Source organism: Haemaphysalis longicornis, unplaced genomic scaffold (genome assembly GCF_048455015.1).
Source record: "Haemaphysalis longicornis isolate Haplotype H1 unplaced genomic scaffold, Haemaphysalis longicornis Haplotype H1 scaffold_10, whole genome shotgun sequence".
Taxonomy (NCBI): Eukaryota; Metazoa; Arthropoda; class Arachnida; order Ixodida; family Ixodidae; genus Haemaphysalis; species Haemaphysalis longicornis.
This window is the reverse complement of record NW_027526204.1, coordinates 22,259,852-22,272,257: the sequence shown is the minus strand read 5'-3', so window position 1 is coordinate 22,272,257 and position 12,406 is coordinate 22,259,852. Positions and strand designations below refer to the sequence as shown.

Here is a 12,406-nt window from a genome sequence, read left to right as displayed (position 1 = left end):
AAAGACGGGGATGAAGTGAAAGAAAAACATCCCATGAGTTTTGACAAAACCTGTTGCTCAGAGAGTTGATTCGATCTGTCGTATCTCGTCTTCTTCGTTCGCGCCTTTTTAACGCCGGACTTTTTATGAAGTGAAGACGGCACCATCTTCACGTCAAAAACAAAGACGCATTTTGTAGCGAAAGCTCCACTACGGTTAATCGGGCGCTCTTCGCGGGGTGGCCAGTTTTGACTTTGAAAGCTAGAGGTCAAACCACGCAAACCTTTCGCAAGCGCCGGGCGCAAGCAGCGGCTCGATGGCCGGTAGAGAGAGGCGGCGAGGGCGAGATATGCTTATTGTCTGCTAAAACCAGTGCAAACAACAAAATACAGGAAGAGGAGCACAAGGACAGCCGCTGGTCTAAAATAAGAAGATTAGAAAAACATCAGCACTAAACAATAAAAGATACACCGCATAAGCCAAACAAAGTTTACAAAAACCACAGTGATAAGACAAGCGATACGCAAGGGCTTCTGTGAAGGCCCACGCGGTTATGCAATCTCTTCGAGATGAAGACACATGCTCGCTTGGCTGACACACTTGTCTCCTCTTTCTGCAATGTGGAACGCTTTCATGATTTCTCGGGGCGTCGGCTCAGTGCGCATACAAAAAGTCAATGGCAGGAAACATCCGCTGCACTTAGCCCAATGTGAACACGGATGGCATGAGGGGGTGCGCTTTAATGACAATTGTTGGTCTCTCCAACGCAGGTTGACACAACTTGTGTTCCACTTTGTCTTTGTTTAGGTTCGCGCTGGTTTGAACCAAGAAAATGTCTTTCCAAATAGCTCAGCTTGCAACCCTTCTGCCGAGTGACAGAGAAAGAGAGAACGGAGACGTGCGTGGGACCCGTGTCATCATGTGTCGGGGAACGCGGCACGGAGCTGAGGCCCCATGGCGGGGAAAGATAGGCGGTAGGGTAGAGATGGGCGAGGTGGGAACGGAGGCGTGCGCGGAACCTGCATCTCCACCTGTTGGAGGGAGGTGAGGAGGCCGCCGAATCAAGCGCCCGCCACCAAGGAAGGCCAGAAGGCCCCGTGCGGTGCAGAGCCGTGTGCGATGGAGGAATTCGAAGACCAAGCTGTGGGCGCGCGTACAGTGGCAAGGCTTAAACAACGCCGTAAGGCGAAAAATGGTCATGAAGAAGAAGTGTAGTTATTGCAAACGTGTACGTACATCACTGCGAAACCACGCCTCGAAAATAGGCCCAGCCATGGCACTGAAGCTTCTAGGGGTAATCAAAGCTAAATTTGGGTTAGCGAACTTCGCGAATCGGTTAGGGTTACCCAAAGCTAAACCACAGCAAGTTTTTATCTTTTCGGTGCCTGTTGCAAGCTTAAACGCAATTGTCATATTATGCTATATTAACTAGCCGGAAGAGAAGGCTCCACTGAAAATTCCCTCCTCGTATTTTTTGAGTTGTTGATGTAATGTCAACGCTTACCAACTCCCCAACTCGCCATCTTGATGACACTGGAAGCAGTGGTGCTCATTCTGGTCCTCGCTAAATGCGAGGGTGTAAACACAACCTCTCTTCACAAGTGACGATTTATCAGGTAGAATAGGATTGTGACTACGCTGCCAAAGCGTTGCAAGGCCGTGTTCCTTTGCGCTGTGACTCTGGGGAGAGGGACAACGTCACGCGCCTCTGTCAAACGCCTAGACAGAATGAAGAAGCGCCTGTTTCTGAGTGTTTGCGAATGCAGTGTAGCACGCATTTTGCCTCCCCACCACCCAGTTCATTTGGAACAAGCACGCACACCGAGACCTCATCTTTGCTGCCCAAGTCAATGGCTTTCTCTAAACCACATGCCTATGCGGTCCGCTAGAAAAACCTTGAGCCATTGTCGATGTCGATTATTTAGAGGTGACGCTTCAGTGCTGACATGGTACTCGGTCTATTTAGTGATTTAACCAAACCATTCGACCATATAAACTACAATTTGCTAGTACAGAAGCTAGAGCAGTACGGTATACGAGGTGTGGGAGCTTCCTTCATTAAAACTTACCTCAAAGACTGCAATTAAATCGTAGCCTTGAATGGCTTTTCGTCAGAGCCTTGTCGGTAAAAAGTTGGGTAGCACAGGGCAGCATTCTGGGACCCTTTCTTTTTAATATCTACGTAAACGATAATATTGGCGGATCATCATGCGCTAAGTATATCATCTTTGCCGATTACACGAGTATATTCTTCCATGGTAAATCGGCGCACGAATTAATTGTAAATGCAAATTCAACTTTGCCGAATCTAGAATTACAGACTGAGCGAAATGGTTTACAGATTACCGGTCCAAGGACGAAAGCAGTATTGTTCCGCGCCAGAAATAAGCCGGTAATAATTGACAATGTTATTTTCTCAACTCTGCCAAAGTGGAGATCGTACAATCAGTAAACACACTCGGACTCATATTTCATGAACGTTTATCCTGGGATGAGCAGGTAACATTACTGGCAAAAACATCGTTTCAAGTAGTTGGCCGTCTATAAACATACTCTACCGCTTAAATTTATATTTGTCATGTGTAACAGATTGTTTTCTTCCAGGTTAAACTATTGCCATTTACTCTGAGGAACAACTACTCAGGAAAACATGCCAAAAATTCGCCGGCTACAGAAAAAGGTCGTTAGAATGCTCGAAAAAATGTCTTTCCAACACCGCATACAACCTTTATTCGACCAATACAATATATTTCCGGTAACCATAATATTCGACTATCGTCTGTGTAAGGTTTAAAAACAAGAAGAAAATGGGCAGATCTTTCCTTAAAGAGCTGGTAAAATGAAAACCAAACGATTTTGTGTACAACACGCGACACATAGAACATTGGAGCGTTTTGACACACAGGACATCTTACGGGCAACAAATGCTCGAAAACCGACTACCAAGAATGCTCAACACATTTATTTATAAAAACATAGCCTTAGAAGGTGTGACCTTTAGGAATCTGTGCAATTTCTTCACCTCCTCCTGAAATTGTTGTTTTTTAGGTGTGGTTTTGATGTGTGCTTGATTGTTTTTTTTTGTAGTGCTTCCCTGCACTTTTACGTGCATAGGCTTGAACTGACGAGAGCGGAAAATGTGTCTTGCCGTTGTGTTTAATGCTCTTTTATACCAATCATCAAGCCCAAACCTTCTACTGTTGTTTTCCCTGTGTCACTGTTTTTTAGTAATTTTCTACGCTATTTAAATGACATTTATGCTGTATTTTATGATGTTCCTGTGTCACTCTATTTTAATGATTTCTTATGTTTTAATAATTTCCCACAAACTCGATTGCTGGAACAAACCGTGTTGTTAGATCTTCGGTCGACGTTTGTAAATGCTGTTCAAGCGGCCCGTGGGGGAAAGGGGCGGTTCTCCGGCTCCGTCAAGCTGACATCTTGTAAGCTTTTTCTGCGGCCCTCCAGCGTCCTGTATTTTTACTTGATGCGAAATAAGTGAAACGGAATGGAAAAAAGTGCGAAATCAACCGCGGTCTCCTTTTGTAACTGGCAGCAACAAAAACTCCAAGGAACGTGTAATAGGCTGTAGCTTATGCTCCTGATCGATTTCGAAGCAAGCACACGACAGCTTCTATGCTGCCCTGTTTGCAACATTGCAAACATTGCAAACATTGCAACATTGCAAATTTGCAACATTGCTCGCTGCTGTAAGAATTTGCTGAACGCAGAGCATTGTGGGCCTATTAATAAATTTGACAATGTACTGCGCTGTCATGCTTGCCAGAGTGCCCTTGCCTAATCGCATGCGCAGTAAACCTTCATTAAACGAACATCTTGGTGCTTTGAAATGACTTCTTTATATTCGGCACCTCGCCCTGTCTCTGGGGAGCGAGAAACTTCATATTTGAAGTTTTTCACTGCCGCCAAAAAAGAAATTCATGGAGAATTTGCGCAAAACTATGTCGGTATAAGGGGGTTTTTCTGCAGGTTCACTGTCATATTCAGAAGTGCGGATTGTGCATTTCGAAGGGAAGTTTAAAGTTTCTAACGTTACTAAATTTAGGCTAGAATAGTAGGTCTGCATTGCTGTGAAGAATATCTGTTTTTGTGACATGTAAAATCTTGCCAAGAAACCTCAGAAGTAACCTTTCAAAATTGATTCCGTCAAGAAAATGTCCTCTGACACCCATAAACGCTGATGTTAACCATATAAATAATCAAACAGTTACTGGGCCTACCCACGTACTTTTTGCGAACGCATTACCATCGCGAAGTTTGGTAAACCAGCCGTCCGCTTCACCTCCCTTGTCCTCAATGGGTATGAAAGCAGTGAGCATGCGTGTGCACACAACTGGTATTACATGATTCGGCCGTGAACATCTGACAGCAGAAGCCCTCTGTGTTTGCAAATTCCCGACTCTGTTTGGGCATGGTACCACTGCAGAGACCATTCGTAAGACCGATAGAGGAACCTCTGTACGTTAGCTACATGACACGCACGATGTAGCAGTAAATTGCTGCTAGGGACAGCCGTAATACCATCTCATTCAAAGCACATAAGGAGGTGTCAGTGCACCGCGAAGGCATTCGTTCGTGCTGTCTGGGCCAGTGGTCTTTCAGCGCACATGTAGCTGGGTTTTTTAACGGTTAGCGCCACGAATTTCTTTCTTTTTTTAGTTGAAGGCCCATGAACTTCCTGGGCCACCGACCGGTGACAACGTCTGGTTTTTCGTCTCAATGTGCCGATAATGATTTCGCATCAATAAAGCAAAGAGCAATAGCGGACATGACGAGGGTGTGTGCAACGTAAGAACGACAGCCGCCGCTTAGTGCCTGGATGCATGTGTTTTTCGTTCAAGCTGAAGTTTGAAAACGACATGAACCAACTGGCCCAATCCCAAGCAATTCTAGTGCATGGAAGATTCGTGGCTGCGCTTTGTTTTCTTTTTCTTTTTTGCTCGCTGCCCCCGAAGCCTAGCTTTACAGAACATCTTCGTCTGCTCTTGCTGGCCGGGCAGTCTGCTATTTTGAACCAGGGAGATTAAACGCATGTCCGCCCCGTGCTCGGCGCGTCGGCTTTCAACAGGTGCAACCGCTTAAGCCGAACTGGATTTCCTGGCCACCTCCAAGCCGCAGGCGGAAAATCCTGCTTGTTCTGTTTCTCACTGGCATTTCCTCAATTATGGGACTGACATTCAGCATAATGACAGCTATATTGTCGTCCTGCACGATAGCAACGCAAACCAACTCAGAGCCTGGACGGAAATGCTGGTAAATCGTCACTTGCGGAGCGAAGAAGCAAGTACCCTCCTCTCCATCGTTTCCATTATGGCGGACGAATTCAACTGGATACTTGACGCGTCGTGGGATATCGTGGGCCGTGATGCTCTGCATAAGTTCATCCGTTGTTGATGTCCGTCATCCGAGACGTTTCCAGACGAAGAAATGTAAGGGAGTGAATGCTTCTCAGGCATTCATTGAGAAAACGCGGGCAGCCTGGTACCGGGATATCTGAGGCATGTCTCCTAGCTGCCTGCCCCCCAAGGAAAAACGCGCGAACACAGAGAAGAATGGGGACTGGACAGACACTAGATATCCAATAAAAGTTCAAAAACATAAAAGACTCTCCAAAACCATGTCGCATAGTAATAATCCACGCGGGTTAGGGGACGGCAGTTGACGCTCCCTTCAACCTTGAGCAACAGGGTCATGTTAGGCAGCTGCGCCGCAACAGCGTCTGAGTGCGCCCATAATCGTCCGGATGACTCGATCCCAAAACCCTCCCCACCAGGGAGCGTGTTTCCCGATGAGTTTCCAATATATGCACTGGGAGCTTGCGTAATTGAGGACGTCCTCAGAGGAGAGAAGACGCCTAACCCACCTCTGGACGCCCGGTGCGTTGTCTGAATACGCTGTCGCGGGAATCGCGTGCCGAGCACTGTAGAGCCGGAAGGCAAGAAGGAACTTTTCAGCGGTAAGATATAACGTTAACGCTACGTGAACCGTCCGGGTGACTGCGCACATAACAATTGACTGTGTACACCCTAGAGTCATTATGCAGCCTTGTCCTGCAATCAAGAGGTCCACAGATGACCCCCCCTTCAACCTCAAGCGGAGTTGTCTGCTTTGCGCAGTCGTCTGGCAAAGGGAGAGCAGGAGCTGACTCCGCGCGTAGACGCCTCAGCCGGCCCGGCAAACAGCTGTACAGCCCACGCCTCACAGTGGGTCACTCCTGAAAATAAAAAACCTTGAACGAACATTGACAAGGCTAGACTGAACATCCCCATGCAACAGTAGTAGATGTGTTGCCTCTACCAACAAGTCGGTAAACTTGTGGTCACTGGTATCCAACTCACGTGCCTAATTTATTTGGACACTTCAAGGTGATGCATCCAGCCGCCGAAGCGAAGCACTCCTTGGTCGTCAAGGTCTAGATATAACGTCCGGATGGTGTAAAGTGAGGGAAGGGCTTTCGGTCACGGGAGACAGCAATTTCAGAGAGACAAGCGCTGCGCTGTACAAGCAGCTGAGAGTACAGCTCGGATTTTTGTATTTTAGATGTCCTCAAGTGCCAGAAGGTTTCTTCAGTGAAGCAATTCTGCGAAACCTCGGTATTCCCACAGTGACAGCGGAGACCATTTGAAGACAACTGTACTTCTAAGCGTCAAGTAGTGGGGAGATAACAATTTCGGTGCGACTATAGCCGTGCACTCTGACTCTAGATCACTGCTTACAGTGTGCTGAGTCACAACAGATACTTTTAGGCCACCTTTCTTGTGCTTTGGATAGCCAGGGTTTTCCGTTTTTCCACGCGGTCTGCTGCATCGACATAGTCGCAGACACTCTACGCGTGGGCTGGTCGAACGTCGCACCGAATGTCTCCCCTAGCCCTGTGCCGCCGACACGAGAATCCTGCTCTTGACTGGTATATCTCAAAGGAACAATTTCTTACAAAGCTCTCTCAGCCGAAAGCATCACTTGAAACCCACTGCAGTTCTATCGCACCACACTGCACTTCAGCTCATAACGACGCTTTCTATAGTTCGAAAACTCTCGCATTTGGCGCATGGATATCCCAAATCTAGCCGCTAAACGGCAGACTACAAGCTCCTCTCGTGGGAACGAGTGATTCGGGAGTTTCTCATCAGAAGGTGTACGGAAGAGTTGCCTTTATCGGTTGGACTGCGCCAAGGTAGGGCTGTTTCGAAAGCCAAGAAACTGGCGTCGGCGAAGCAGTGAACTTCTATCCTAGCGTTTTTATTTGGAACGCGAGACAGGAATACTCGTTGTTTACGCACACACTACAGACTAGGAAGTTCAGAAACCCCGTCCTTCTACTCTTTCCCGACGTCCATTCGCAGCGGCGCATCCCAATCATCTCCAGAGCGTGGAATGGGGCAGCTTGGTTTTTTATTCGAAAATTCTGGCACTAAGATGTACGAGGAACCAAGGTTTACACAAACGAGTGAAGCGCACTCCCTTGCTTCTCATTAAGCCGCTATAGCTGTTCAAATATCACCCGAGCTGGGATGTGGAAAGGCGGTAGCGAGCACAGCGCGTCGAAAAGACGCGCAAAAGCGTGCAGCACCATTCCCTTTGTGAAGGGCTGTGTCGAGATGAAGGTTGAGGCTCTTTGTGGGGACACGATAATGTCTTCTGTTGAGCATTTCCTCAACAAGCCGAGTACTTTCGAAGTGCCTTTTACCAGCGACGTTTTCCACTGTCAGACCGTCAATAGCAAACTATCGCCAACAAAATTTAGAGTTTGAGCTCCAATTTCTTGATTCCATTCCTTCGCCACTTAACCTCATGGTGAGGAATATCGAAGAAATTATTGATTTCTTGAAGCTGAATAGTGACAAGAGTTTTCTGGCCTGCTCCATAGACATCGAAGATATATATCATTCGCTGCCACATAATGAGCTACTAACACGCGTAAGAAACCATTGATCGGTTTGGCTCGGTACGTTTCCAAAATGCGTCTTTGGTCACAGTTGACGAGTTCCTTGAGTTTCAAAATTTTTATTTGAAGTCAACTGCTCCTGAATGGGATGGGAAAACCTACATTCGAAAGCAGGGAGTGTGCATTAGTTCTTGTTTAGCTCCTTTTTAAGCAACCTGTTTTAGCCCACTTGGAAAGGTGTCTTGCAGACCACTTAAATGATGTTCATGTTGTAAAAATTTGTAGATACGGCAATGACTTGTTAGTACTCTTTGACCACTGGGTTGCTAATTTTCAGATGGCTCTTTTTAAGCTTTTAGCCCTATTTAAAGAGAGCTTTAGTCCTTTGGTGTTAACTAATGAGCTTCCGGACAACAAGGTGCTACAGGTCCTTGATATTAAACTCGCGCTCTCTGAGCAACATCTATGTTGGGCATATCCCCCGGGAGCAGACCAGGGCCTGTTACCTTATCATTCGGCTCACTCCAAGCTCACAAAAAAGGCATAGTTAACCTGTTTTTTAAGAATTCCCTTGAAACATCATGCCGCTATTCCGTGGAGAGTAGCTTCAAAGAGCAAACGGAGCGCTCACTCGCTGCTGGGAATCCGGCGGCAACTCTAGTATTGGTAGCGGAGAGTAACCTCAAGAATTTAGAACAGGGGAAGCGTCGGGAACATGATCGTGAAAGGGAAAAATAGCAATAATTTCTTTATTTGCACAATACGTCTCACCGTCTAAAAAATATGGCCAATCGGATGAACTTAAAGGTTGTCTACTCGGCACCTAGGAAATTGAACAGAAATTGCACGTCGACCAACCCCTTCCGTAAAGCACCGGTTGGGTGTCTAAAAAGACATAGGAAGCCATGGGGAGAATGCGCTGTCGGTGTGGTGTACTATGTTCCCCTTTCGTGCGGGAAGCGGTATATAGGCTAAACCGGCCGATGTCTTAACGACCGGTTAGGTGAGCCCAGACGGAATGTCAGCAACTACAGGGATGGCCATTTGTCTGCTCAATGCCATGACTGCGGCTGCGTGCCATGGTTTAAACAATGTGTGATACGTTCGAAACTTAAGGAACAAAATGTAAGAGACATAGTAGAGGCAGATTTTATTAGTAAAGCGGGGTTGTCTTGTGTGAGCATGCCGTCACTAAGTTTGTCAGATAAGGAGGCAACTTTTCTGCGCATGGCTGCAACACGTCAGCATTGGCGGTGAGAGTGGGAAGTGGATGAGAGTAGGCTGTGGACGCTTATATGTGCGTGTATGTGAAATAAAACTAGTTGGAAGTTAGCGATGGGTTTTGTGTCCTCTTTCTTGTCCTCGTCCTTTGCGTTATGAATTCGTCAAAATGCTACTTGCAAGTCAGAAGTGGTCGGTTCGATGGCCTTCAAAAGCTCGTTGGCAGAGGCCAAAAGACCAATCGTGGCACCGCGAAGAACACCTAGATGTCCGCGCAGCTTCCTAAGGTCTGTGTGGGCAAATGTCGCCCTGTTTCCGGTTTCTTGGCACCATAAAATCCTATAGAACGCGCGATAAAATCTGCGAGAGTTTTCATTATTGTTTTTCCGCGCGTGCTCGCTGCACCCGCATTGTAGCGCCAAACAACCTCTTCTTCCTCTTTTCCTCTGCCCGGGCGGTCTGCTATGGCGATTGATTGTGGCGTTTAACGCACCGACGCTACTGAGGCGATAAGGTGCTCCGTAGTGGAGGACTCTCGATTGATTTCTATGGGGATATTTGGCGTGCGCCTTACGGTCCGCTATATTGGGCCAGCGAGATTGAACAGTTGTGCAAGGGTAAGACAGCACAACATCCCGTTTCTGGACCCCTTCCGTCTTCGCTCTGCTCCATAGTATCCGCAGTGAAAGCCCACACCTTTCGAAGCGACAAAGCGACGCCCAACAGTCCAAAAACTGCTGGAGGTTCGGCTTCCCGTACAGAAGCCTTGTGCGCTGCCAATTCACCGACAGACATGCGTAGTGTAAGTGGGCATGACTAATCGCTGCAACTAATTTGCGTGGATCGGGTTTATATTCTGTTCGTTAGTATTAACCGGGTTAGATGTGGTCTGTATGATTACGAGTCCACGTGTAGCTCCGACCCTGTAGAGTTTTCTGTTGCCGGGATTCTTCCATTGCCCTATCAACCTTTATTGTCATTATGACGGCGTGTTCTGCTGAAGCATTGTTTCGAACGTAATTATTTTCACATCACGAGTACCCTTAGACTCCCAAGCTTTCCACATCTGTGATAGTGGCATTACGCATCCGAAATGGTCGATGGTCGCAAAGCCTTACTCATGTTTTGGGTATGACCGTTTTAAATGCGATGTTATGATGCTCTAAGCAGGAAATAACCAGAGCGTAGTGAGGACGCCTTAATCAACCAGATCCAGGGAAAATCCCAAAGCTGGAGATATTAAGTTTCTGATAGAAAAAGAGAGAGAGCAGAGAGAGAATGAAACTTTATTTAGATGCCAACTGGGGTTCCTTGGCGTCGGCCACGAGCCCCTGGGCTCTGGCAGCGTTTTCGGCCAGTTGGACAACCCAGAGTTGGTCTTTCGGGTTGAAGCTACACAGTACTGCTTACAGCGGAATACAGATCACGCAAGCCCTGACAACCGCCAATGACCCTTGCTGCTGCCAGCCAGTGTGAGTATGGCTTACGCCACGTGGCCTCTAGCGAGGCGTTTGCTGTGGGTTTCGCCGCCGCGTCTTCCAAGTGGGCCACTATTGCGGCCGAGCCACTGTGTCACTCCATCGTTGTCGTTTCGGTGCCTACGCGCAGTCATTGCAGAATTGTTTTCATGGCAGAAGAGAAAGATGAAGCCCTTTTTGTTGGACGAAGCTCGACTAATGAAATCGAACCTCTCCACGTTTATTTATGCATACCAACAAGAAGCTTCCACTTCACTTCACTTAGGAATGGTCGCGCATACAAAGTATCACGTGCCATTGTTGCGTTCGGCTATCGCGTCTCTACGTCCGTACTTGTTCCAACGTCCAGTAGAAGTGCAGCGCGGAGCAATGAAAACTTATTTTTCTGGGTGTGGTGTTTTGGGACATAACCAAATTGGTGGACGACGGAAGGTACGCCGGTGGAACCACAGTAGCCCTGCTTCCGATGCCAGCAAAATTAGAGGCGTGCTGCATGCACTGAGAATACGCACCTCCGCAGGATCCGCTCTCTGTTCGAGACGGGCCATACCCTGCGCTGGATGGAGCAGGCGATGCGCCTCGGCGCGGACCCCCGCCTGGACCCCCAGGAGCTCGTGTACAGCGCGGCCAACCAGAAGAAGACGCGGGCAGCCACCAATTTCGACATGCAGGACTTCGTGGGGCCAGCCTGGCTGCTGGGCATAGGCTACGCACTGGCATTCGCCGCCTTGGCGCTGGAACGTGTGGCTGCTGCCAGTCGGTCGAAACGCGCCACCGGCTTGCGCCGACGGACGCTCCCGCTTCCGGCAGATTCCCGCAAGGGGCGCCGAGTTCCTCTGCTTCGCGTTTTCACGCCCAGCTTGCAGGCTCCTTCCCAATCGTGGCTGCATTGAAGACAGCACTCTGCACGACAATTTCCTGCTCAAGGGATGGGCACCGGAAAAGGGTTTTTCTGCTTGCCTTCCCTATTCGGTGAAAGCTGCAGCCGATAGGCTCGGGAGGGCGCACCCAGTTTATGCGTTCCCAAACAGAGTAACCATTTTCGCAAAATAGTCTGTAACAAGAAAGCCACTTTTCAAAAGGCACCACTGTTATTTCCAAACAACACCGCGGCAAAGTTGGAAGTACTCCACTCATGTCGCAAAAAAATTATTTTTTACAAGGCTCCCACTCGCAGTAGTAGTTACCATTCGCCTCAACTCTCACGGTCGCTCCAACTCATATTCCCTACCCTTATTATTCACACTAACCACCTGCATCCTCTCATCCCTTGCACATGCCGCTCAGCCTCAGTGGTCGTCCTCGTCCTCTCTCTATCGCGTTCCGCTCACTTCTCACCCTAGCATGCGCACTGGGCGCCGGTACCGCCCTCGGTGAGCGGGGCCCGCACTCCCTCGTTTCCCATACGGTAGCGCGAAGGCATGAGCAGCAACGTAAAATCACACACACACGCACGCACGCACGCACGCACGCACACGCACGCGCGCACACACACACACACACACACACACACACACACGCACACGCACACGTACAAGCACACACAGAGAGAGAGAGAGAGAGATTAAGAGAGTGAAATAACTCATGCGAAAATATGGTAATGGGTATTGCGACGTTGTTGGTGCCGCTAGTCCGGTGCTCCAGCCTCCAGGGAGCCGATGCCTGCTTTGGCCAGTGTTTGGCCCTGCCCGTCATAGTCGGCGCTAGACAGTGCCTCCCTCCGATGCAGCTCTGTTAGGGGGTGTTTGTGAATTTTATGGAACACTGCTGCCGTATGATAGTTGGTTGCACTTGGGGCACAGCTTTAAGTACTGGGTTGGAT

General features: G+C 48.4%; 1 protein-coding gene across 1 annotated transcript in view; it reads left to right on the top strand.

Annotated features, from left to right (window-relative positions):
- Positions 1 to 12,052, top strand: part of Ir67c (Ionotropic receptor 67c) — a 98,442-nt gene extending 86,390 nt beyond the window's left edge. Inside the window, exon 5 of the mRNA XM_077691448.1 lies at positions 11,105 to 12,052. Within this exon, the coding sequence (XP_077547574.1) occupies positions 11,105 to 11,477 (373 nt within the window). The 3' untranslated portion in view covers positions 11,478 to 12,052. The remainder of the gene's footprint in view (positions 1 to 11,104) is intronic.
- Positions 12,053 to 12,406: the final 354 nt, after the last annotated feature.